Raw genomic sequence first — 27,261 nt, 5'->3', positions numbered from 1 at the left:
ACTTAAGTGGCAAAGCTAGAACTTAAGAGAACTGTGCTCCTCTTCCAGCATTTTGCTCCCACCAACTACAACATGACGCCACCCACCTTTTCAGCAGCCTCCCTCACCACAGCGCTACTTTTTCACCACACTCCAGTCACACTGACCTGCTAGTCATTCCCCAAACTAGCTCATCTGCAAGTCTGCACATAATCCCTGCTGCCTGGAAAGCAATCACTCTCTCTTTAGATTTGAGAAATCATTCAAATTATCACTCTCCCAGCAGAGCTGGTTCTTGATGCTTCCATGCACTTTTGTGCCCATTTCCACTGATCTTCATCTCATGGTGTCATAATTTTTTATATATCTGTCTCTTCCACAAATCTGCATGTTCTTTGAGAACCAGAACCTGATCTTCTTCATTTTGGTATTCACAGCCTTCACACAGTTTTGTATACACTTAATGATTGCTTAATAACAGTAACTCACTGACATACTTTTAAACATCCCTCCAAAGGAAAAAAAATAATTCACTTTCCCCCATGTTTTCCATTAAAGAGAATTTAACCATATGATAAATGTGTCATCATTTCAGTGACTCAATAATTAAGTTTCATAAGTTCGTCTATTGCTGTTACTACTACTGAACCCTGGGTCCTCTTTGGTCCACTAGACAAATCCTCTGGGGCTCTGATATGGCTGCTACACAACGTCTGACTCTCCACACAGGTATGACTTTGTGGAACTCCCACACAAACCTACCTAGCTGAGCAGACCTGCTGGTGAGCAACACTGCCCTGGTCAGAAGCACTTGGTGACAATCTATTCCCCACTCAGACTGGATTCCAAGGAATCTGCTTTGAGATCAACGGCCCTACCCAGCTACAGTGAACTGTGGGGAAAAACAAAAAAAAACCCATTACCTTGCAATCTCCTGGTGGTAGTCATAATGCTCATCCTCCTCCAGCCACTCCACAGATCCTGTGGTCGGATTGGCCCGCCCACAGAAGACTTTCATGATGTCAATCAGCTTCTCAGCTTTAGCAGAGAAAAGCAGCCTTGCCAGTTGACTTCTTGTAGACAAGTCTGATCGTCAGAAATCTATTCAAATCATAATGCCCCAAAATACAGAGGGAAACGAATTTTTAAGACAAGGGGAAAAAAAAGAACTCATAAAATGGATGAAAATGTCAGAGACACTGAAAATATTAGTTCATCAGAATTTCGATCTTCCCATCAAGAGTTACTTAGTTTTATATTCAGCACACAACATCAAAAATCATTAAGACAAAAATTCAGAAAGCTATCTGGAAACTTCAGCAGGCCTCCATGGTTTCAATGGGGTCAAATGAGCCTCAGAGTTGCACCTGAGTACAGCCTCAGGTGAAGGCAGGTGAGAAGAGAAATAATGCAGAAGAAAGGCCTAGAAGGAAAAGGGAGAACACAGAGACTGCTGCTGCTGCTGCTGCTAAGTCGCTTCAGTCGTGTCCGACTCTGTGCGATCCCATAGACGGCAGCCCACCAGGCTCCCCGTCCCTGGGATTCTCTAGGCAAGAACACTGGAGTGGGTTGCCATTTCCTTCTCCAGTTCATGAAAGTGAAAAGTGAAAGTGAAGCAATAAAGGAGTGTCAGCAATACTGTCTTAGAATAGTAAAATTTAGTTTAAGTAAATATGCAAAGAAATAGTAATTCAACTCACCTAAGTAAACCTCACCTGAGCAAATAAATCATAGCTAACATTCAACATGAACAATCCCCAAAATATAACACCAAGCCAAAGAATAAGCAAACCACAGAGTATACATGATTGTATTCATATGAAATTCATAATTATGCAACAGAGAATATAGTCTTCAGGGATCACACCGAAAGCATAACAGGGAATGATGATAGTGGTTACCTATAGGAATGAAGGGAAAAGGATGGAATCCACAAAGGCCTTCAAAATCAAAGGCCTTCACAGGAGACTTCAAAAGTAATAGTAATTGTTCTTTTTCTAATTATACTGTTTTTCTTAGTGCCTCACTATTATGTTATTATATTACTGTTATGTCAGTTACTTCTTATCTACTCAGTATTGAATTTTAAAAGCAATTTTAACTTTCTTCATCTAAAAAAAAAAGGCTTCGAATAAATGAAATGTCACCAGATCAATGTCTTATATGGCCTGTTTCCTGCCAAAGATCTATTTCTGAGAGAGAAATCCCACAGCTCAAAATCTGAAGGTTCTTCTCAGCAAACATGGCCTCTCACAGTGCCCTCCCTCTTATTATTCAAAAAACAGTAAGTGTTCTACCTTTTCCTTCATTTCTTGATAAGCACTGATCCATCATCTGTAAACTTTAAAAAGAATGCCCACTCCGCAAGACCCTAAACATTTGTAAGGCATTTTACTGGCCAGAGTTACTGACTTTCTTCTGAAGTCATCTAAACTAAGTAAACACTGAATTCTTATACTAGAGGATGGGTAACAATCTTTTCTGAAAAGACTCAGTCACTAGCCTGGTTCAAAGTAGTCAATTAGTCCTTCAGCAAAACTCTACTTCAGTATATCTAGTCTCTAATTTAGTGGTTATCAAGCTTTCTGACAACCCCAGTAAGAAATATATTTTACCTTGAGACACAACACACACACGGAATATAAAGTTTCACAAAACAATTACTTAGTCTTCATGTAGGCAAGACCCTCTGATATAGTCCACTCTATTTAATTTTTATTTGTCATGCAGGTCATAATCCACTGAATTGTTTTAATAACTCACCAAAGGGTTTCAACCTACAGCTTGAAAAGCACTGCTAGAATCAGCTCTACATATCTCATAAGCTAATGTCATTAAAAGGGAGAGTATCTAGAACTACCATAATCTGTAATATGCTTTAGAAAACACTTCCAACAAATGCTGTAGTAGAAAGAAGTTTAAAAGATGGGTAGGATTTAGATGGGGGAAGGGAGGGAGAAAGTACTCCACCAGATTAGAGAGGCTTAAAAAATCATGCACAGTGAACTAATAAATTAACCTGAAGTTCCATTGAACAAGAAGTCAAACATGTTGATGGGGTCCATATTGTGGAGATTCCTAAAACCCTTATCCTCTGGTCCACATGTAATCAATCGTGAAGTCACTTAAAGGTTAAGGGGAAGTAAAGTATTGTAATTTATGGAATTCTCTTTTCATCTATGATGTTGCAGAGGCTGTAACTAGGACCACAGTGTCTTTTCAGAACTGTAGAGAAGTCACTGGTTTCATATAAATCTAAACAAATGCTTGAGGACAGAAACTATGTCCTGTAACCTCTCTGGGTGAACACTACGTATCTTCCACACATGAATCTCCTCATGTATTACTATGCCTTATCCTCTCTCCCAGAAGGAGCCCACAATCTAGATTCAGGATACTCTAATCTCCTCCTCATTCTCCAAGAGCTGTGTAATCACATGGTTATTTACAAGGAGAGGATGGAAATCAACTGCCAAGCCCTAATTGCTTTACTAGTCAGATTTCAGAGTAGACCTCTGGTTCAGTCACTCAAAATTTACCAGGCACCTTCTGTATGCCAGGTACTGTATTAGGACTGGAGGACTACCATAAAGAGAAAGGAGGTTCTTGTCCTCCAAGAATTTATAGATCCTAATAAGAGAGAGTAAATAAAATAATTACAGACTACTTGAGGGCAAGAAAGGAAATGCATAGGGTGCTATGAAAGAGAATAACAAAGTTATGAAAAGGTTCTCTGAGGAAAATAGCATCTAAATTGAGGCCTGAAAGATAAGCGGGGTTAAAAGCTATGATAGTGTAGTGCTCATATTTCAGGAATCCTTACCCCAACTTTTCCAAAAACAGGACGTAAAATGTCAAGAATTAGGTGCAGAGTTACAAAAGTCTGAGTGACTGAAGCACTTTGAGCAGAAGAAATGATAGGAGATTAGGCATGTGGGCTTCTGCAAACCGTTGTGCCATGCTGACTTTGGAAAGGTGTTTTGATTTTGTTCTAGGTACACTGAGAGCCACTCAACGGTTTTAAGCAAAGGAGTATCTACGGCGGGTGTCGCAAAGAGTCGGACACGACCGAGCGACTGAACAACAAACGGTGGGTGTACGCTTTTACAGGGACTCTCTGACCAATGTGTGGTAAACAGACTGGTTTCCAACTACTGAGAACACTGTGACTGGGAAAGACCTATGAACCAGGGGACCATGGACCAGTCAAGGGTGCGATAGCTGAAGCTCCGAAAGACTGACGTGCGGGTCTCTGTCGCTGAGAGGAGGCGCCAGGTACTCCCCGCGAAGGTGCTCAGTCACAAGCCAAACTAGAAGCAATTACCCGACTGAATGGCAGAGGCGGGGACCCCCTAGAAACCCGCACTACCGCCGTTCGGGAGCTCTGAGCCTCCCCATGCGGACTCTAGAAGTTCCTTCGGAGTCCCGAAGAGGTGTATACCTCAGTGTTCAAGTACGACCGAGGCCGTGGGCTGAGTACGTTTCTGGCTGCATTCGAGCCTTCAACCGCGACCCCACCTTCCCAACCCGTCCAGCGTCTCACCCGACGCGGGAACAGCTCCATTCACTTCTTCCGTCACCGCCATCTTGCCTCTACAGGCGTGGGAGGGCGGGACCTCCCTAGACTCTCTGAGTGTGCCGGGGGCGGGCCCGGAAGCGGAACTGAAGAGCTCTTCCGTCACACCCAACACGTTCCCACAGTGCTCCATGGCAGCCGCTATGGAGGCTGGAAGTACAGCTGTTCTCCGGGTGAAGCGGAAGCTCGGCACAGAGCCCGCCGAGGCTTTGGTCCTCGCTTGTAAACGCCTCCGCTCCAGTGCAGTTGAATTGGAAACTCCAGAGACGTCTCCAGAGGGTCTGGAGAGAGCAGCAGAAAATAATGTCTTCCAGTTGGTGGCCACCGTGCGCTCACAGGTATTGGGCCGGGAAGGAGGCGCTATGAAAGGGATCTTAGGGTACAGCTGGGGTGCATCCTTATCCGTGACCCTTTCACCAACCCCTGTTTATGCCGCCCCACACCTCTACTTCTCCCCAACCCTAGGAGGAGCCAGTCCAGCCGCTCCTGCGGGCCGCCCTGCGCCCGTCCCAGGGCAGCCAGCAACGTATCCGCCATCATCTCCGCGCTTCTGCTCGGGAGATCCGACAGGAAGGCCGCTACAGAGTAGTCTTTAGCCGCCGATCCTCGGGAATTCCCTCGGACAGCTTGGAGTCCGAGGATGCGTCAGGAACCGCAAAAGCCGCCGACGACGCAAACTTTCAGCTATTAGACCTGGTCCACGAAGAAGATGCAGAGGTCGCCGCCGCCGCGATCTCCTGCAAAGTGAGTACAGCCCCAGAGTCGACCTCTGGGCTTCTCTGCGCAAAGTCAGCACACAGTTAAAGAGGGTACACGTGGCCTCACTTTAGTGATGGATGATCCACCCAGCTTGATAGCCACAATTTTCAGGTTAGGTTATCCACTCAACATTTACTCAGCGCCCACTCTGTGCCAAGTATGATTCTTAGGTTTTGTAGGTACAGCAATGAGGACCCAGCATGCAGGTGGAGAAGAGAAACATCAAACATATAAATTCGATATCACATGGTGTTTATATCTTTCCTTTTCTCCTTTGCTTTTCGCTTCTCTTCTTTTCACAGCTATTTGTAAGGCCTCCCCAGACAGCCATTTTGATTTTTTGCATTTCTTTTCCTTGGGGATGGTCTTGATCCCTGTCTCCTGTACAATGTCACGAACCTCATTCCATAGTTCATCAGACTGTGAAGAAGGCTGAGCGCCGAAGAATTGATGCTTTTGAACTGTGGTGTTGGAGAAGACTCTTGAGAGTCCCTTGGACTGCAAGGAGATCCAACCAGTCCATTCTGAAGGAGATCAGCCCTGGGATTTCTTTGGAAGGAATGATGCTAAAGCTGAAACTCCAGTACTTGTGCCACCTCATGCGAAGAGTTGACTCATTGGAAAAGACTCTGATGCTGGGAGGGATTGGGGGCAGGAGGAGAAGGGGATGATAGAGGATGAGATGGCTGGATGGCATCACTGACTCGATGGACATGAGTCTCAGTGAACTCCGGGAGTTGGTGATGGACCGGGTGGCCTGGTGGGCTTCGATTCACGGGGTCGCAAAGAGTTGGACACGACTGAGCGACTGATCTGATCTGATCACATGGTGATATGGGCCATAAAAGGGGCAAAGAAAAAAGGAAAAGTGTGGTCCCATTTCAGTGTCATTTTCACTGAGATGACTTTTGAGTGAAGACTTGAAGGAGGTGAATGGCTGGGCACTGCAGATGTCTTGGGGAAAGGGATTCCATACCGAGGAGCTGTAAGTGCAGAGACCCAGAAGCCAAATTTGTCTGATGTTTGCAAGGTCAATGTGCCTGGTGCCCAATGAGTTGGGAGAAGATAGTAAGGAATTTTGGAAGAGGGTATCTGCTAGATCCTTTCAGGTCAGTACTTGAAAGGACACCTTGCCTTTCACCCTGAGATGGGGAATCGCTGGAGATTTTGACCAATGTAAAAATAAAGCAGATGGGAAAACTCATCAAAGAGAGATTAAAGGACCAGGCCTGGGTAGCATACCAAGTTTGAGGCAGATTTAGGATTAGAACGCAAATCTTCCTCACATTTAATTCAGTGTCACTTTCTACTAATTACATTTTCTAAATTAGTACCTCACTTCCAAAAAACAAAGTCAACTACATGCATAAGACCAGAGAAATAGAAAATTCTCAATCTAAGGTATGCCTTCTCTTGATAAACATTTTTCAAATATCATTCTTTTTAATGGTTTCTGAAGTTTAAAAAATGAAAAACAAACAAAATAGTTTTTGGCTATGTTGGGTCTTTGTTGCTGCCTGGGCTTTTCTCTAGTTGCAGTGAGTGGGGGCTACCCCCTAGTTGCAGTGCACGATCTTCTCATTGTGGTGGCTTGGCTTGTTGCAGAGCACAGGCTGTAGGGCACACGAGCTTCAGTAGTTGCAACACGTGGACTCAGAAGTTGCAGCTCCCAGGCTGTAGAGCACAAGCTCAGTAGTTGTGGCTCACAGGCTTAGTTACTCCAAGGCATGTGTGATCTTCATGTAACAGGTATTGAACCCATGTCTCCTGCATTGGCAGGCAGGTTCTTTACCACTGAGGCACCAGGGAAGCCCCCCCAAATGAAATTTAAATTTAAAATATATCAAGCAAAAAATATTTAATTGTATTACTAGTATACCTGGACATGATAGCCATCTGTTTTACCAAAACTAATTCCAGACCGTGTCATAAGTTACACATTTTAAAAGTGAACCCATGTTCAGTGGAATCAAGTCAGTTAAATAGCCCATTAAATAATCTAAGAAAAATTAGTAGATAAGCTAGGAAGGATCTGAACACAGGTTTTCCCGACAATGCAGTACAAACTATAAACACATCAAAAATGTTTGCAGATTATTAAAAAACATAAATTTAAACAGAAAGCACACGAGGTTTTATGCTTACTAGATGACTGGGAAAAGAGTTGCTGATAGCACTGTTGGCGAGGCTCTGATTAAAACTGTACATGATTGTAGTGCTTAAAATTTATGCAAGCCTTTGGGCTTTACAGTAATATCAAGCATCCTAAAAATACATTGGAGCCTATTTTTCAAACTATTTTTATTGTTTGCACTCTAAAGCCATCCAGAAATGTAAAGAAAATTTAAAATTGGTGATAGCAATCTCACCCCCAGGATTTATCCTAGGGAAATAATTCCACAGAAGCAAATAGCTATGGTATTAACAAAAGCTACTGTTTGTATACTAAGTAATGTGTCCAGTACTATGCTAGGTTCTTTTTTTTTTTTTTTTTACTTTAACTCATTTTATCCTCACAAAAACCATATAAGGTAGGTATTCTTATCTCCATTTTTCAAATGCAAGAAATGACACGTTCATCATAGTGCTGTGTATGGAGGCTAACAATTATGTATAGAAACTGACATATACAACTGATTAGACCACTAAATTGGTAACCATGAAGACTGGCAAGATGGGAAAATACTTTAACAACAGAATGTAGCATAATTGCAAATATAGGTAAAGAAATACATAGACTAGATTAAAATTTTTTTTTCTTTTATGAAGAAAAGAAAGCAAAATAAAGGGAGGGGTGGCAGTGCAGTGTTAAGACTCCTTGCTTCTACTGCAGGGGGTGTGGGTTCAATCCCTGGTCAGGTGTAGCCCCAAAAAATAAAGTAGGAGAAAATGCATTCATTTTACCCCCATCCCAAAGATAATTGGAACAAAACTGGTTTATTTTTTTGTCTAGCACTTTTGTTTTGCTAACTTCTGTAAATTTTTTTTTTAATATTTAATGGCTGCATAAGTTGTTGAACTGAGGTCTGTGGACTTGTGAGTTAGTCAGAACTTTTCTTGTAAACAGCTTTGAGGTTGGTCAAGAGTCTTCACAAAACCTGACATGTCTAGTTCTTCTTAACTTTAGAACAAGGAAGAATTCTGTTTAGCTTGTAAAAGATGAGAACATTGCTCTCCCTTTATCTGCCTTGACCATGGGGCACACCCTCTTCCCCCCCATATGGTGTTTGGTTTGAGCTGTACAGCTTGTAAATGATGAGAACATTGCTCTCCCTCTATCTGCCTTCACCATGGGACACACCCTCTTCCCCCCATATGGTGTTTGGTTTGAGCTGTACAACTCTCAGTGGTGAACCCGTCAAGAGTGACTTGCAGCATGTCCCTCTCGTTTCCAAATTAACCCATGCTACAAAGGCAGAGGAACCAGAGATCAAATTGCCAACATCCGCTGGATCATGGAAAAAGCAAGAGAGTTCCAGAAAAACATCTATTTCTGCTTTATTGACTATGCCAAAGCCTTTGAGTGTGTGGATCACAATAAACTGTGGGAAATTCTGAAAGAGATGGGAATACCAGACCACCTGATCTGCCTCTTGAGAAATTTGTATGCAGGTCAGGAAGCAACAGTTAGAACTGGACATGGACCAACAGACTGGTTCCAAATAGGAAAAGGAGTACGTCAAGGCTGTATGTTGTCACCCTGTTTATTTAACTTATATGCAGAGTACGTCATGAGAAACGCTGGACTGGAAGAAACACAAGCTGGAATCAAGATTGCCGGGAGAAATATCAATAACCTCAGATATGCAGATGACACCAACCTTATGGCAGAAAGTGAAGAGAAACTCAAAAGCCTCTTGATGAAAGTGAAAGTGGAGAGTGAAAAAGTTGGCTTAAAGCTCAGCATTCAGAAAACAAAGATCATGGCATCCGGTCCCATCACTTCATGGGAAATAGATGGGGAAACAGTGGAAACAGTGTCAGACTTTATTTTTCTGGGCTCCAAAATCACTGCAGATGGTGACTGCAGCCATGAAATTAAAAGACGCTTACTCCTTGGAAGGAAAGTTATGACCAACCTAGATAGCATATTCAAAAGCAGAGACAGTACTTTGCCAACAAAGGTTTGTCTAGTCAAGGCTATGGTTTTTCCTGTGATCACGTATGGATTTGAGAGTTGGACTGTGAAGAAGGCTGAGTGCCAAAGAATTGATGCTTTTGAACTGTGGTGTTGGACTGTGGTGTTGGAGAAGACTCTTAAGAGTCCCTTGGACTGCAAGGAGATCTAACCAGTCCATTCTGAAGGAGATCAGTCCTGGGTGTTCTTTGGAAGGAACACTGCTAAAGCTGAAACTCCAGTACTTTGGCCACCTCATGTGAAGAGTTGACTCATTGGAAAAGACTCTGATGCTGGGAGGGATTGGGGGCAAGAGGAGAAGGGGACGACAGAGGATGAGATGGCTGGATGGCATCACTGACTTCATGGACCTGAGTCTCGGTGAATTTCGGGAGTTGGTGTTGGACAGGGAGGCCTGGCGTGCTGCGATTCATGGGGTCGCAAAGAGTCGGACACGACTGAGCGACTGATCTGATCTGATCTGACCCTGGATAACACAGCCTCTTGCCACTGGAGCACATCTTACCTGGGCAAGTTCTGTTCTGGGGCAGTACATCTCTCAAACTATCAGAAAAAGGATTATCGAGTCCCCTCCTAGTTTGTGAGCAAAAGCAGGATGTCAGTGTGAGCAAGCTAGTGGTGGGTGATGGCTGGTACTAGTCACCAGGTACCAAGAAACGCCCTTATGCCCCTAGAGGTGGCCACACAAAATACAGACCCATTTGACTGTCAACCATAGGGGCGCTGCAGTGGGCCTGTGGATCTCCAAAGGGAGAACATCATACCAAAGGAACTCAGAGAAGACCTGCAGAAGCAGAGCCTGGGGTGAGATGAACCACTTGTGCTGGCTCTCCCCTTCCTCTAGTGTTCCTTTGGGCTCTCTTGTGTCAACCCACAGAAGACTAGGCAACTATCTTGTGAGCTTCTCCCTTAAAAGTAATACTACATGTTAATTTTATAGACTGTTTTTTTATTTCATAGATAAATGAAAAAAGACTAGTTGGCCATGGGGATAAGAATCTTGAATTCAACGTAGAACTGCAGGAAGGCCTCCTTCACCAAGCTCTTAGGTTCCTCCTCTTGGGACATCCATGTTTTAGGTTATACATGTATCATCTCCTGTTCTCTTTACAGAAATCTGACCCAGATGTGATCCTCTGCAACTGTGTAGAGTTGATCCGTGAGGGGTTGAATGTATCTCAATGTGGACCAAGTTCTGGGCATCAGAAGGAACAAAAGGACGACTTTGTGTATGACATTTACTGTTTGGAAAGGGCGACTCCAGGATGGATTGAGAACATCCTCTCTGTGCAGCCCTACAGCCACGAGTGGGAGTTGGTAAGGGGCCCCACGAAGCAGCCTAAGCTTATTACCCAATCACATGCTTTGCCTCCCTAGGTTCTATTCCTGATCATTGTTCTTACCCTTGCTTAAAAGGAAAAATTTATTATAAATGCCTGAGGTTACTATCGGAGAAGGCAATGGCACCCCACTACAGTATTCTTGCCTGGAAAATCCCATGGATGGAAGAGCCTGGTGGGCTGCAGTCCATGGGGTCGCTGGGAGTCGGACACGACTGAGCAACTTCACTTTCACCTTTCACTTTTCACTTTCATGCATTGGAGAAGGAAATGGCAACCCACTCCAGTGTTCTTGCCTGTAGAACCCCAGGGACGGGGCAGCCTGGTAGGCTGCCGTCTAAGGGGTCACACAGAGTCGGACACGACTGAAGTGACTTAGCAGCAGCAGCAGCAGCAGAGGTTACTATAGCCACTAGCAGACTGCTCTGTTTTCTCTTTTTCACACATCACCCTTAAACGACGTCTCTCCAAGTTGGTCTGCTAATAGCTTCCCTCAGAGCATACCTTTAGAGGTTTTGACTTACACTCACATTTGTGTTGAGATGTGCAGGTGAATGATGATCAACAACCAGAGGACATTTATGATGATGAAGATGATGAAAACAGTGAGAATAACTGGCGCAATGAGTACCCAGAGGAGGAGAACAGTGACGAAGATGAAGATTCCAGAGGTAGGTAATAGCAGCCCTGGTTGGGGAGGGATTGATGTGATCTGGGACTGAGGTGTGAGCAAGATTGACAGGTATGTCTTAGCTGGTTTTCGTTTTCTGCCATTTGAGCTCCACTAGCTCAACCATAAGCTGTTGGAGCTGTAGGAGATGGAAGGACCAGTGTTTCCATGGGGGCTGCTGGAGGTATAATGTCAGTCAGGCCTAGGTTCAAATCCTTAGTTCTGTCATTGCCTACCAACAGTCCTTTTCCCTTCTACTCTGAATAAAGTACTGGAGAGGTTCATCAGTAGGAGTCGTCCAAGGGTTTTCTCAGATACTTGTAAATTGTTGCATTTACAAGTAGAACAACACAGACTAGGTACCTCGGGGAAGAGAAAGGAAGGATGCTCTGGCACCACCATTCCTTGAATTTCTTAGTGTTTGGTAACAGAGGAACAATTCAACTACGAATATTCTACTGGGGAAGTGGCAAGGAACAAAATTAGATGTGCAATATGACTACAACTGTTATAATTTTTTAAAAAGTCCCATATTTAGGGGAGAAATGATGAAACACTCCAATGTTAAAGGGCTTGGTTTACATGGTAAGAATTTTATTGCTTCTTTTTTAATTGTTCTATATTCTAGCAAGTATTTTATAATACAAAACAAACTTTTTGAGAAGGGAAGGGACTTTTGTGGTCATTTAGAAAACCATACAATTAGAGCCCATTCTTATTATTTTATTCTAGGCTCTGACAATTACAGCAGCAGCGAAGAAAGAGACAACAGCAGACCACCAATGTGGAGCAAATACCCTTTGGATGTGCAGAAGGAGTTTGACTATGACAGCCCCCATGACCTCGATTCAGACTGATGATGCTGTGATAACCACGAGGTTCTACCACACGCCCCTGGGGGATCTGTGACCGTAGGGTCCGCCACAGTAGTTAGCATCCTCCTAGCCTAATAAAGGGAAGGAAAAAGCATATCCACCAGCACCATTCCACCACAGGGAAAACATGCACTAAGGGAATGTCCTTTCTACTATCTGTAGGGCCCATTTATCTTGATCAAAATCAACCCTGCAGTCCACAGGCGGGAAATGCTATAAAATCGAAGTTTCCTGGCCCACGCATTTTCCCAGCATTCCCATTCTCCTCCTACGCTGAAACCAGTTAAGTGGGAGAGAGTCTCTTATTTTATCAGCACTAAGCCTGGGCTTTTCTAGGTTACCTGCCTCTAGTAAAAGCCAGTTTCTTTTGATAGAGGGACTCTAGAAAGGCTGCAGTGAGTCCCTTATAGTGGCACAGACTGGACAGTAACGGCCATTAGGAAAGGAAGTAGAATCTGCCTGTGATGTGAGGTTTTAAACAGCTATCCCTACCTCCCTGCTTCCTGACTCTGATAACACTTGTAAAGATTGCTTGTTTCCTCTGGCAGTGGTGCCAAGGAACAAGGTATGTGTAAATGTATTTAATAAAAACTTTGAACATTGGGAGCAAGTAAAATTTGTCTTACATGTTTTCCCACCATATTCCCTGCTTCCCCTAACACCTGCCAAAAGGGAGTGAGAAGTTTCAAACACTGAGGACATAAAGCAAGTGAGGAAAAGCAAAGCACATCCTAAACTTGGCTTTCCACTGAGAAATGTTTTAACTAGTCACAGCAGTCACCAAAACCAAACTGCTGTCAACAGGACCAATATTGTTACCAAAACTGGTATCTCTTGTAAGCAAACTCTGTCCCTACTCCTTTCCAAACCACAAATGCCTTAACTCTGACTAAGATGGCATTCTGTAATGACGAATATGTTCTCTATCTGCACTGTGCATTAGCCACATACAGCTATTGAGCATGTGAAATGTGATTATTGCAATGGAGGAACTGAATACTTTAGCTCTTTATAGCTAGTAGCTACCATGTTGCACAGGTCTAGGGAAACAATACACAGAACCTTCGATTCAAGGTGTGCCCTCTTGCCCTGGGGCACAGACTTACTCTCATAAGGGAAGATAAACAAGGAAATGTCTTCCTGCCCATTCTAAGATTTCATAAGCATTTCTACTTTTCTATCCTACCTCCACCCATTTCACTTTCTATTTTATGTACATCTTTGCCTATATTCTTAACTACGTGAAGTTGTTAAACCTCCTCAAGTGATTCACTTCTGTCCTACTCTTGCAGTTATAAAACCAACAGACAGACTTGGTTTCCTATCCTAAGTATCCACTAAGGTGCAGTTCAGTGCTGCAAGCAACAGGCAACAACTTCCAGGTTTAATACCAGTCATCTCAGTCTTCTGCAGGCATAGAAGCAAAGGATTGAAAACCACTCTGCTATTATAACGTGCTCACTGCTCTTATGTACTCTTTCAAGTTTGCCAATATTAAAGGGCTGACAGCTTCACAAACTGTACCCACTGCAGAAGGATTAGCACACCATGAGAAGGACTGAAGGAGATCAACAACAAAGACCTCGAAGAAATTAATTATACAACAAAGCTGTAGTGCTGTAGGGAGTCTCTGGCTTCCCTCCCTCAGAAGGGTTCCTGGGAGAAGTCTGTATCCAACACAGAGGGGAAGAACACAGTCACCATCCAGTAATGAGAGGGGGTGACCTGGCTCACTAAGCAAGTATGAGGGAACCTAGAGCGTGAGGTCCTTGCTTGCCTGGCAGCCACTGGGAGATGATAAGTTCCTGAGATAAGCTGGTCATTTACTTCAGTGAAGAAAATTAAAGCATGGGTGGGGGATCCTTCAAGACAAGCATACTCAAAGGATTAGCTCCAGAGGATCCCTGGGATAGGTGCCAGCTTGGGTCAGACAGGAGTCATGTTTACATAGTCTGGGCAAGTCAGCCTTTGCAAAAGACTCCCTGTTGTCAGGCAAATCCACAACCCATGACGGGAGGAATGTACTCCTGTGTTCTCACAGAGGCATACCCTGAACCAAAGGCAGCTGTGAGCATTCTCCCCTAAATTGCCTTAATTGAACAAGTATGACCAAGGTCACTCCCTTGTCTGCAGCTAGGGCCAGTATGGTGGAGAAGAATGCTCAGAAAGGTAGATTGCCTCACAGTTCCTGTCTTTATCATTGACTGATTTCAAAACCTAAGGACAAGAACCCCATGGGGGCACACCAAGCCAGCAGGTTCTTCTGGGTCCAGGATGAGTTTCTGGAAGCAACACTGGACGGCTGTCCAATCCAATGCAGCCTGGTGGCCCATGAAGGAACATCCGTTAGGTCAGATGTACCACTCCGGCCACACCTGGGAGCTAAAGCGCAGCCTGAGCACCAGAATTAGTTGCTTCTGATCATGAGTCTGCTGAAGAGCCAGGTGGAGGTGGAAGCAGCTTTATTCCAGAGTCGTCACTGATGTCCACAGGGAGAAAACAAGTTCCCACAAGTACCAAGCTCTTCCTGAGACTGCAGCTCCCCCAAACCTCAGGCAAGGGGAGGCAGGCAGAAGAGGACTGCAGTGTCCAGATGACCCACACCAAAGTGGCTCAGAGTGTAAACAAAGCCTGGTGTCGGGGACAAGGAGGATGATGCAGCCTGATGTGAGGTTTCCAGGAAAATGACCACTTCTAGCACCACAATGGGCTTGCATGGGTCTGCACAGCAGCCCCTCATAGCAGCCCTTACAGAGAGGAACAACTTACTTGTCAGCTTGGGTCCCGGAAATGGTCTCTAAGCCACTGTCAGCTGAAAGAATTCAAGTGATTCACCTGAATCCTAGAACAGTTTCTGCCTTCTTAGACTTCATACCAGAAACCAGGGATTTACCAACTACAGCAAAGAACTAAGGTCTCAAGTAAAATAAAGGATTAGCCTTCAAAGTAGCAGTTTTACCAGGCTTCTGACTCCCACATTTGTTCATCTGTCCTTCCTGGACTTGAGCCAGGTGATTGTTAACGTGTGACCTATCTACATACTAAAGTGTAACCGGTACAGGAGTAAAAAAAAAAAAAAAAATCTTTCCAGAAGACTGTGCTAAAACTAAGCAAAAAAATCTGTGGTCAGAGTCTCACCAACCACCACATAGATACCTCTAAGGTCAGAGGGACTCGCTTTGGGGTACTTTCAATTTTTAAATACAATCAGCCTATTACATCCTGTAAATTAATGAAGACCAATGCTTTGCTGGAACTGGTGTTCTGGATTAAATAATATCAATAAATAATGGAAGACAACCCTCTTCCCAGGGAAGGATTCTGAACCAGAGGAAGAAATGGTAATATTTCAGACCTCTAAAGTCAGGTGCTTGGACCTGGTCAGAGGAAAACTTCCCACAGAGCATCCCCTTCAGAGAAACTCCTGGTTCAAATGTCAAATTCAGAAACCAACAGCCCCAGCTGTTAACCTAGCACTCCCTCTTCCCCCAGTGCAACTCACCAAGTAAGTGTTTGTACTCACCAGAACAAAACTGAACCACCATTCCCCTACTGCCCAAGTCCTCTCCCACCACCACCCTCTGAAGTCCCCACCTTCAGGCTGGCCCCAGACCCTGAGATTCCTCCCATAGCTTACCAATGAGAGTGAACACCTGAGCAGGCCATCAGCCCTGAGCCCCCTTACATAATGTGGGCCAACAGCCCTCCTTTAGCACAAAAGGGTTGGGTCCACACAGTCTTGTAATCTGGACTTCGGTGGCTATGGCCCCAGGTAGCAGCCTTCCAGGCCTTGGGGGATATCACTTCTGGCCTCTACTCAGTTTTCCTCTCAGCCTGTCTCTCTTCAGCTACATCTAGCTCAGTCAGGACGCAAAAGCAAAGCTTCTGGGTGACTTTGGTGATAGCAGCTAAATGAAAATAGAGAAGAGAATTTAGCAAACTGATATTCAGTGACAGAATGACAGCCCCAATCTAAACAACATAACAACATAAGGCTGATTAAAGTACGTGGTTCCTCCCACCTGTCCCCTGGGCACCCTGTGCCAGGCTCACCCCCAGCAAACCTCACTGTTCTCTACTCCATACCCAACCAGAGGGTCTGATGCATGACTCCTTGTCTTGCTACACGGACTGCACTTTCAGGGAGGGGGTGTTTAACCGCAAAATAGGACTCTAAAGTTAGAATTAAAGTGATCATGTCAAGATCAAAAGGGGCAGCCAGGTCTCCAGCATATCACTAGTAAGGGGAAGCCATTAGCCATCACACCCACCTGTGCACACATCTTTGTACACACACACACACACACACACACAAAGCCAGTGTGTAACAGGCAAAGAGCTCACCAAGGACATTCCGAATGAAGAGTGGCCTCCGAGACTCTGGCAGATAAACACCCAGGAAGTAGACAGGAACCCCAGAGAGGGTGATTCCAATGCCAATGAAGGAATTGATGGTGTCACTGAAGAGGGGCACGATCACCAGAAACAAGGAGCATATGCAGAACACGATGGGAAAAAACAGGCTCAGCTGAAATTAAGAGAGGTGAGATGTTAGGTAAAGTGTGATGAGGGAATGGGGGAATGGGAGAGGGGGAAGACCTTGAAGAGATGGCCCACCCCTCCTGGTCTGCCCAGAGTCACTGACCTTGAGAGGTCGTGGCCGATCAGGTTCCTTCCAGCGAAGGTAGAGCTGTCCAGCGACAGAAAGGCCCACAAAGAACCAGTAGCTGAAGCTGAAGTAGTTGATGAGCAGGAAAACATCCTCCACAGTGAGGTAGATGAGTGTCATGGTGCACTGGAGGGGGAGAGTAGAGGGAAAAGGAGTGGGCACTGTTACCACCGCCACCTGGAAACTCCGTCACTCAACAGTCAGCACCAGATCGGCTGAGAGCTGACTCAGCTTCACCAATGACCTCTGGCTCTTTTCAGTGACCCCCTTGGCATCAGATAGGTCCATTCTCCAGACCGGCCTTCCCTCCTGTCTCTGTTGGAGGCTCTTCCTGCATTCAATGCCTCCCTTCTTTTTGCAAGCACTTCAGTAACAAGCTAGACTCCTTTCCCCTTCTGATGGCAGACAGTGAGGCCCTCCTCACTGTGATGCATGAGCCTCAACGTGAATCACCCAGTGCCCTCTGAGACTGTCATACATGGGTCCCAACTACCTGGCTGAAAGAGGAGGAAGTGTCTCCAGAACCATCTCACTATCCTGGAGCCTTAAAAATGCAGATTAGCAAAACAGACCCATACCCCTGGGAAGAAGTATAACAGGATTTGCCCTCTGGAACAAAAGAGTTCAGGAAGACAGGAGTAAGGGACTATAGAGTCTGAGGAAAAGGTTAGATTTGCTTTAACTTCAAGGATATGGAGTTCCCTCTACCCGTCTTTTCAGATTACCAACAAAGGATTGAAAACAAAAAGAGCCCATTCTAGAGACAGAAGGAGACCCAATACTGAGAGGAGAAAAGTAGGGTGCAAGGTGATTAATTTAAAAGCTATGATGTCAGACTGTCCTAAATTTATACATTTAGTGCTATTCCAATCAATATATTGAGGATATTTTTTATTTTGATAAAATGATACCACAGTTTATCAAGACAAATAAACAAACAGGTGAGAACTGCCATGAAAATTTCAGGGAGAGGGGGGAATTGAAAAAGCACCCTCAGCCCCACTTTAGTTCTCAAATATTCAGTATAATGCTAAATAAGTAAGCTTGGTGCTGATGGAAGGATGAATTGAGATGATTATACATTTAAGGGGCAAATTGCTGTACATGGCACATAAGAAGCATGCTAAAAAATTATCATATGATAAAAATCTGAAAACTGTGGGGACTTCCCTGGCAGCACAATGGTTAAGATGCTGCACTTCCACTGCAGGGGGTACAGTTTTGATTCCTGGTCTGGGAACTAAGATCCCATATGCTACAAGGCACAGCAAAAAAATCCTAAAAAAAATTTTTTTAATTTGTTTGAAAAATGTAGAAAAATGGACTATTCAATAAGTGATATTGGTATAATTGGCTAGCCATGTGACAAAAAAAATTAAGTAAATCTCTTCCTCATTCCATTCACCAGATATAAACTCCAGATGAATACGAAAAAAAAGTAATAAAACCATAAAAAAAAAGAAACTAAATGATAAAAACAATGAACTATATTTCAAATCTTGGAGTAAGGCTTTCCTTAGGGTCCTTGCTATCCTTTACATCTAATAACACCTCAGTGCAAATTAGAAAATGACAGTTCTTCAGGACTCCTTCCATCTGTCAGAATACTTCATCATTTACTAATTTTGTTGAAAGAAAACACTGTAATGCCATCTACTATATAGAAATCTATGATGCCTACGATATGAACAGAGGCTCCTAGGGTAGCTGGTGTACACTGGCCTGGATTTTTAAGTATGATTTAAAAAATAAAAATGAGGAGCTAGAAGGAGCAGGAGGAGAAAAAAGAAGCCACTGACAAAAGAGACAGATAAATCTGACTGATTTATATTCTTTTGTAGCATTTACCTTTTCTATGTTTTACTTTTATGTTTTTAAAAATTGTGGGAAAAAGAAACACTGAGAGGTTCAGGAAGTACCCCAAGAAGCTAGTATACCTCGCCCCAACCAGTCCTCTCATAGACTCAGCAGGAGTACCACACAGGTATGTCCAATGCCCACACTCCCCAGCACAGCTTACGTTAAACAGTAAAGCAGGGATAGGTGTGAAACGCTCAATGTGGATCATGGACAGGAGGTCCGGGAGGTGGCCCTCACGGGAGCCCACAAAAAACAACCTGGAAGGACAAGAGATGTGTCAGGAGGATCCATATACTCAGCCATGCAGCCACACTCCCCACTTAAACTAGGCTCAGGCAGGCCCAGAAGCCTGCAGGGCCAGTCTCTCAGGATCCTCCCATGTTCTCTATGCACAACCAAGCCAACCTTCACCTCCTTTATCCATGGATATCCCCACCATAAGCCATGACCCACTCTTACCCACTGACACCCCCACGCCTCTGCGATGCAACTCACCATCACCCAACTGATACCTCACCCTGCCATCACCCACTGGCACCCCAATCCATTCCCCTGGGGTACCCTACTCTGGCACCCCACAGACTTCCTACTTAACATAATGGCTTTTTAAAGAAGGGCAGCCAGACTTCTGATTGTCTGACCTCTGTTCATCTTCCCTGAGCTCCAGATACATAAAAGGTCAGGGAGAGTCTGGGACTCAAAGAGACAACTCAAGTTTCCTTTCTGCATCTGAAGAGCTCCACTGACTGGAAACAGAGCAGCTGAGGTGTGAAAGCATCCAGGTAGTCCGCAGCATCATGGTGCACATAGCACCTGGCTCGGGGTGGGCTGGGGAACAAAAAACTCCCCAAGAGATGACCACATCTGTGCTGGGAAGATGAGCTGGGGTTTTCCAGAAGATGAGTGTTGGGTGGGGACACAATATAGGCAAAGGCAAAAGAGGTTTAGAGGCAATGAAAGGGTGTAGCCTCTTTGAAGGTTGATACTAGAATGCCTGTAGTTCCAGGATAAGGTATGTGAGAAGTGTGCTGGGAAGAACTTGCTTATGAGGCCGTGCTGTGGACACTTAACTAACACCAAGAGCCAGCAGTGGCTCTAAAGGGCGGGCTTCACTGGACTTGACACAGAGACTCTGGTGGCATCACTGAGGCCAACTAAAGCAGGGAGAGGCCAGGGTGTGGGGGGAAGGCCAGACAAGAAGGTCATCTGGGACAACAGTCCCATAAGAGAGGGGGCCTGAATGAGGGTGGACACCCTGGCGGAGGACAAATCTGGTGGTCTTCTGTGCCTGCACATGTATTTGAGGCTGGGAAATGAGGGTGAACACCAAGGGAAAAATCAAGAGGCCAAGAGGCTGGGAATTCCCTGTGGTCCAGTGGTTAGGACTTTGAGCTTTCCCTGCTGAGGGCCCAGGTTCAAACTCCGGGTAGGGAACTAAGATCCCACAAGCTGTGTGACACACTCCCTCCACTGAAAAGAAAAAAAAGATGCCAAGTAAGGAGGGCTGATGTATCACAACTGGAGACAAGAACAGGTAGAGTGCATGTTAAGTTTGAGATATTTATGGGCCATCCAGGTGGAGCCACAGGAGTTGCTGGTATCATCTGGAAGGGTGTCAGAGGTTCACAAGGCTAGTATCTGTACTGAAGTAGAGAAGCAGTAGAAAAGGTAGAATGCTGGAGAGGACGTGTAAGTGAGCCAAAGGTAGCGAGTACAGAGCCAAAGACAGCAGAACGGGTAATAAGGAGAAAGTGAAGAAGGTAACACAGGCGGAAACAGCTGTGCATTATCTTGACATGGCTGCAGTCCACTTTATGTGCAGGTCCACATTCTTACTCTGAGTCCCCTACCTTCATCCTGTCAATGCCACAAGATAGCTCAGGATGGACCTACTACCTAAGTATTTGGGGGCAACTGGCAGAGCCAGAACCTGGGAATCCTGGGACCAGGTAGCAGAATCAGCCTGGAAAGGCAAAATCAGTCCTCTCTCTGAAACAACAGTGCTCTAACAGGTAAGTCTTTAACAGGTGTGGGGAAGAGAGCTGAGCCTACCTGTTGGCCTCAGTGTTTTCTATGATGTGAGGGGCAGAGTCGTCCTGTACCAGTACAGGTACACAGCAAGTGCTCAATAATAATTCATCACAAGAATGAATCCTGTGCTAGGCCTGCAGCATAATCCACAGGAACATAGAGTCTGGTCTGATCCCCAACAGGATGGCTACTGTCCAAGCTACTGCCTTCCTTCCTTGACCTCTTACCAATCTGTCCTCACCTCAGGTGAAAATGTGAGCTCCCAGCATACAAATGTTTGCACAAAGGCAAGCACATGTGTGCACACCTGCATACACAACACAGAGTACTAACCACTACACGATCGCATATACACTCTGCAAGTCCAAGAGACAGAGAAAGCAAAGGGGCTCTGATGGACTCACCTAGACCCTCAGAGAATTAGATACTGTGGTGTGTTATCAGTGAAGCAGAGACACAGTACCTTGATGAAGCGAAGATAGACGCGTTGAGGCCCCCAAAACAGGACAGGGCGACAGCAATGGGAATGGTCCAGCCAAACATGCCAAACGTCTGGTCAGCAAATGTCTGGGGACAGAGCACAGAAGGGCACTCACCACAGGACAGAGTGTCCACAGCTTCCTGAAATGCCATCACTGCTGCAAAGCTCACCCTTAGGCCCAGACCCACCACGTGAAGTGGCTGCAGAAACAGAAGATTCAGCCATTCAGTATCAGAAGATGACGAGCAAATGGGATCCCAAGAGACTCACCACAGCTACAGCATCACTGCCAAGGACATCAGAAATGCTCAGCACTGTGTAATAGGCCACGTTGGTTAGGATGTAGATGAGCGTCACTATTGGCATAGAAATCCCAATGGCCAGGGGCAAATTTCTGTCAGAACAAATGAGACAGAACTACCTGGAACCAACCTCTCGTTGAGGGTCAGAGCTACCCAGGAATTCCCTGGCCTCTGGATCTTTGAGGCTGACTCCTCCTTCCCACATGGCTTAAGGGCAGGATGTATCCCATGCCCTGGGCTCTTTCTACTAAGACAGGAAGAAAGCCCCTTCTCTGTGAAGATGACTCAGGATGAGTATTTGATCCTTGTCCCAGTGGGACCACTGGGTCTCTCTGAAGGAATAGCGGTGTCCTTTAGGGACTGGAAGACAGGCTGGGGACCTGGCTGCTCAGAGTAAGCTTCTGGCTCCCCAGGCTTCAGTGTCAGCACCAGTCCAAGGTCTTAACATCTCAGCCCCAACTGGGCTGGCTGTGGCCCACCAAAGGACTTCTCCTCCAGGAAGGACCTTGGGGATCCTCCAACGTTAACGTGAGGCTGAGGAGCCAGGGGTTTCCCTCCCTACTCCCATCCTAGCCCCTCATTCCTCTGAGCTGGAAAAGGGGGGAGTAGGGAGAAGTGATGAGAGACGAAGGAGGAGGGGTGGGAGGGGGCAAGTGTACCCACTATCAGCAGGAGTTCCAGCCAAGTTGAGGAGAATGGGATCTCGCCTTTACCTTTCTGGGTTTTTGATTTCTTCTGTTACAAAATTAAGGGTGTCCCAACCTGAGTAAGAGAAGAGGGCAGAGTAGAGAGCAAGAGAGAGGTCTCCCACATCCCAGGAGGAACCCTTAAAGGCATCCTGAAAGTGCTCAGAGTGTCCTGTGGGGGCAAAGGCAGGTGGGGGTGCAGAGAGGAGAAAGAGCAAGGAGGAGGAGGAGGACAGGAGAGATGGAAGGTGTAAAGAGAAAAAGGAGGGGGTGCAGGGCAGTGAGAAAGAGGAAGGGTAGATGGGGAAAAAAAGGAGAGAGGAGGAGCATCAAGAAAAGAAGGAAAAGCAAGCAGGCAGGGAAAAGAAAAAAAGAAAAACAATTTAGTACCAAAAGAACCACCACCTCCAGCTCCCTGTACTTCACCATCCCACCCACTCCTTCTGAATCTTACACTTTCCTTCAGCAGAACCTGGCAATCTCAGAAGAAAAAAAAAAAGGCATTCCTGGCTGCCTTCTGAAGTGATAACTCCTCTTTGAAAGCCCTAAGGAATTGCCATTTCCTTCAAGAGACCATGCGGTCAGCCACAGCTCTTCCTCCTATTTTTAGAAAGAACCCTCTTTCACGTAAAGGAATCATTTTTTCATTAACAATTAGATCTTCCTGTGGAACTACTTCTCTTGGCCCAGACCACTGCCTATTTTGGTTCAATGGGTTTCTCAATCTCACGGAAAGAACTCTGTTGCTCTCTTCGCAGTGGTTATTTCACAGGAAATGGTAGACTTTGTAGGAACTGAGATCTTATTTATCATGGGGTCTGGGGTTAGGTATGGGCCACCTCCACCTTTGGAGAGCCTCCCTAGATAAGTCAGCCTCCTTGAGGCCTTCAGAGACTGCACACTTGCAAGCCAAGGGAACAGCACCCCACTGTCCAAGAGACAGACCTTCTAGACACTCTAGTCTTATCTTTCAACAAGACCTAGACTTCTAAGGAAGCCTGCTGTGACCTCCTCAGAAGGCCTAAACCCATCCCTCAATGTGGCCAAAAGGGCTGGGTGTGCAACAAAGAGGAAGGAAAACAGAGACCCGCGAGCCCCCAGCATACCAGTCATCATGCACGACAGTTATTCCCAGGGCATAGATCTTGGGGGGAGAATTACTCAACTACCCAATTTGGCCCCAAGATATTTCAGAGACTCTAGGAACATCCAGATGGCTGGCTATACTAACTTGCACACAGGCACAAAGGTTCTAGGTCAGCTGCCTAAGATTCACCCAGGGCACTTCTTAAAAACATACCTTTTTCTCTGTTTGATTTTTTGGTTGCACCACGCAGCATCTTAGTTCTCTAACCAGGGATTGAACCTGGGCCCTCAGCTGTGAAAGCACAGAGTCCTAACCACTGGACCACCAGAGAATTCCCCAAAACACATCTTTTTCAACTCCAAACCAACCAGAGTTGGATGGGTTGAAATGGGAGCCTCGGCTCTTCAGGTGACTGTAAACACAGCCAAGTTTAGAGAAAGATACCCTAGAGAACTGGGATGATCGAGACATCCTTGGCCAAGGACACCTCAAGGCTTCTCTAAGGGGTCAGAGGATCTTAAGAGGCCTGTAACCCTCATTACCAACCTGCTGTGGTCTAGGAATGAAAAGCTCTCTAAAGTCAACACGCACAAAAGTCAGTGCCATCTTTGCAATGTTTTAATATTTTTGCTGAGAGCTGATTCTGGGAGGGAATGCTAAATAAGAGCAAGGCCAGATGAAAAGTAAAGGCTGCAAAATAACCACTCATTTCCAGACCCCAACACCCCGCCACATACACCTTTCACCCTCTTAAGAAGGGCTGCGCCCTCCTCCCCACTGCCTGCGGTCACACACCAAAAACAGGAACCAGGGCTCACTTTATCTTGATCACTTTTATGACCCAATTACAACCCAAGTTTCAAAATCTCCTAGGCCCTTGGCTCACATCTTACAATACTCCCCACCTCCACAAAGGGATGGAGGCCCAGGAAACCCGAGAACAGATTTCTCATTCTCACTGACACAGTCTAGCAGGTACATAGAAAGAGCTGAGCAGTAAACCTAATGGAGTCCCCACGTTGCATGTTTTTCTCAAGGAACCCAGGGGAACTCCCAGAGTCACCCACCCTCCTTCCCACCTGGGATTCTCCTTACCCTGGCACAGTTTAACAAGGCCCATGACAATGATGGCAATGAGTGCCAGGACCTTGGCATAAGTGAACATGTCCTGCACACGTGTGCCCCACTTGACATAGGCGCAGTTCACAAATGTCAGCAGACCTAGGAAGAAAACCACAACGTCAGTGGCAGGCGTGAGATGAGGGCACCAACGCCCAACCTCTCTTTACAAAGCACATCATTTGTATCCTGTCTGCCTAAGGCAAAGAGGCCAAAGGACTGGTCAAAACCAGAACAGGCAAACGGGGTACATCTTCTATCTGCCCCAGCTGAGAGAACATCCCACCACTTTGGACAAGATACAAAGGCATGTACTACTGCATATTCATACATTCTGATAGCCAGAACTGTTTTTGGAAATTCCCCCTAGGCCCAGGAATGGTGAACTTTACCCACTCTTCCTCACTGAGACTCCCAAAGTTTCAAACCCCCTGGGGCATTAGAGACTGGGGACAAGAGAGGTCCAACAATAAATGAGGTCAATTTCAATGCAGGTGGCAGGTCACCGAGGAATTAAGACAGGCAATGTTTTTATTTTTAAAAAGTCTGTCAAGTGCCTGACAATTTCACATACATCCTCTCAATTAATTCTCACAACCACAACAGACATTCCTATTCCCATTTTCTGGATGAGGAAACGAGGTTGAGATAGGCCAGCTACCATTCCCAAGCTTACATGGCGCCCCCACTGATCTCCCCCACCACCATTTCTATCCAAACATCCTAATTCTCAGATAGGCCTGTGGAGACGTGGACTCGCATCAGCACTGCTGGCTTTATGTTCCAGCTCCTCACGTACCTCAGTGATATCTGGTCCTGTGTTAGGGCTCCCACCACCTTACCCCTGCTATACAGGAACTGCTCTAATCCATGGAGAGAACACAAGAACAATATCCAAGGGGCTCCACAGTGACACCTCTAAGTAATGCCCCTAGCCTCCAAAAATGACTTTTATGGGAACCTCAAATGTTATTACAAAATTTGGGGGCCCGTCCTCCTGGCCATATCTGCCTACTTCTACCCTCGCTGTGCACTCTCCTTCAGCAGACCCTCTCTGTACTGATGCTGTATATACACATAAGAGAAATATCCTCCCCTCCTCCTCCTGCCTTAACCAACAGCAAGTCCCACTTTCAAGGTCTAATTCAGTCCCCACTCCCTGCAAAACCTTGCCCAAACACATCAGCCCGCTCCTGCCTGAGCTCTCTCTCCCTCAACCTACCATGTCCTCACTTCACAGCACAGCTTAGAACTGTGTGCTATGGTCATAGGGACACCTGTCACAGCAAGGTCCCTCTCTCTTCCTCAGGCATTTGGGTGGTACTTCCAAGGATACCACAAATTCTTAGTGGGAAACAAAAGCATACGGTTTTCTTAAGCTTATTGCCAAGCAAATATAGGAACTGATGAACCATGGTTGGAATCAAGATGGTGACAACTTTCATTTAACTGCCAAACGCCTGGAGCAAGGGAACTTTCAGAAAGTTGGACATTCCTCCACGCAAATGGAGAGGAGAGCCATCAGCCAATGTGTGGTTATAAATATGAGTGGCTGAACAGCCTCCACAGGGCACTTAAAGAGCTTTCATGTAGTACTCTGGCAAATGACACAGGCGCTTACTAGTCAGTCATAAAGATGTGTGGCAGCAGGGGGTCAAATAATGGCCAAAAGGGAGGGGAGAAGACCAAAAGAATGCACACTGTCAGGCAGGTCTTTCCAAGGACCTGCCCTGCTAATCCAAGTTCATTGTGGGGAGCTAAACCTGGATCAACTAGTGAGGATTACCTAGTTCACAGCCACCAGTAATCCAGACTCCTGTGCAACAGAGTCAGCATATTTTGAAGTACCTGCCAGGCCCCTTCTTGGGAACTGCTCCTCCTACCCTATCATGGCTGGTAGAGCCCAACTGTGGACCCAAGCTGAGCCTATTTGATCATCTCTGCCAAAAATATGAGTTCGGATGCCGAGACCGAACCTAGAGAACAGCAGCTGGGTCAGGAGCAAGTAAAAATCACATACAAGCCCTTGTAATAGAGGAAGAAAAGCCACAAAAAGCAAAGGAAGTGGGACTACAAAAAGCAGCAGAAGTGACAGCAGTCTGTGAGGAGCTGTGCAGCTTGTGAGAAAAAAAGACTGATGAAAAGACGCAGAAATATACACAAAACAGAGGTGGAGAAGAGACAATGACGAGGAGGCAGAGACAAAGAGAGAGAGACAAAAAAGAGACAGAGACAGAAAGATGGCCACACCCATGGAGAAAAAGGCTGTCTTACAACGTCCTGACTGCGCTTACTGTGCTCTGGTTTCCACCACGAAGATGCGACTGCAGGATGGGGAGAGAAGCTCACACATTCCTTGGCCAGCTGACAGGCTCACTCTCCTCTGGCTTCTGCTCCTTCTCCTTCCCTCCATCCTGCTACAAACTGCCCCCACGGCTTGGTCCTCTGTGCACACAGTGGGAATTCAACAAGTAAAAGCACCGCCTCATGGCAGCCCCTGCAGAGCCCCTACTCAAAGGCCAGCTGGAAGGATACAGAAGAGCCTGGTCATTGCCTCAGGGAGGAAGACTAAAGCTGAGAGGCAGATTTTTTTCACCGTACACCCTTTTATACTTTGACCTATTTACCATGCACATACACTTCTTTCTCAATAAAAGTACTTCATTTAAAACAACATGTAGCCAGGGAG

At 45.7% G+C, this 27,261-nt stretch overlaps 3 protein-coding genes across 12 annotated transcripts in view; 1 reads left to right on the top strand and 2 right to left on the bottom strand.

Moving 5' to 3' along the window:
- Positions 1-4,625, bottom strand: part of PRMT7 (protein arginine methyltransferase 7) — a 116,572-nt gene extending 111,947 nt beyond the window's left edge. For all 4 annotated transcript variants that reach the window (XM_061387671.1, XM_061387672.1, XM_061387673.1 and 1 more), the window contains exons 1-2: positions 4,523-4,625; positions 903-1,080 (exon numbers count right to left, since the gene is read on the bottom strand). In XM_061387671.1, coding sequence (XP_061243655.1) covers positions 903-997 — 95 coding nt within the window. In that variant the 5' untranslated portion in view covers positions 998-1,080; positions 4,523-4,625. The remainder of the gene's footprint in view (positions 1-902; positions 1,081-4,522) is intronic.
- A 30-nt stretch (positions 4,626-4,655) lies between these two features.
- Positions 4,656-12,940, top strand: SLC7A6OS (solute carrier family 7 member 6 opposite strand). The gene is made up of 5 exons (XM_061387699.1): positions 4,656-4,893; positions 5,021-5,299; positions 10,566-10,769; positions 11,343-11,463; positions 12,195-12,940. The coding sequence occupies exons 1-5, from the start codon at positions 4,687-4,689 to the stop codon at positions 12,317-12,319; spliced, it is 936 nt and encodes a 311-aa protein (XP_061243683.1). The 5' UTR covers positions 4,656-4,686; the 3' UTR covers positions 12,320-12,940.
- The window catches only part of SLC7A6 (solute carrier family 7 member 6), a 32,337-nt gene continuing 17,102 nt past the window's right edge, over positions 12,027-27,261 (bottom strand). For all 7 annotated transcript variants that reach the window (XM_061387678.1, XM_061387684.1, XM_061387683.1 and 4 more), the window contains 8 exons: positions 24,549-24,674; positions 22,394-22,538; positions 21,649-21,772; positions 21,361-21,464; positions 19,027-19,123; positions 16,983-17,132; positions 16,682-16,865; positions 12,027-16,245 (listed from right to left, as the gene is read on the bottom strand). In XM_061387678.1, the coding sequence (XP_061243662.1) occupies positions 16,151-16,245; positions 16,682-16,865; positions 16,983-17,132; positions 19,027-19,123; positions 21,361-21,464; positions 21,649-21,772; positions 22,394-22,538; positions 24,549-24,674 (1,025 nt within the window). In that variant the 3' untranslated portion in view covers positions 12,027-16,150. The remainder of the gene's footprint in view (positions 16,246-16,681; positions 16,866-16,982; positions 17,133-19,026; positions 19,124-21,360; positions 21,465-21,648; positions 21,773-22,393; positions 22,539-24,548; positions 24,675-27,261) is intronic.

The sequence above is a fragment of the Bos javanicus genome, chromosome 18, assembly GCF_032452875.1.
Source record: "Bos javanicus breed banteng chromosome 18, ARS-OSU_banteng_1.0, whole genome shotgun sequence".
NCBI lineage: Eukaryota > Metazoa > Chordata > Mammalia > Artiodactyla > Bovidae > Bos > Bos javanicus.
The sequence above is the reverse complement of the archived record's forward strand: the minus strand, read 5'-3'. Positions and strand labels throughout refer to the sequence as shown.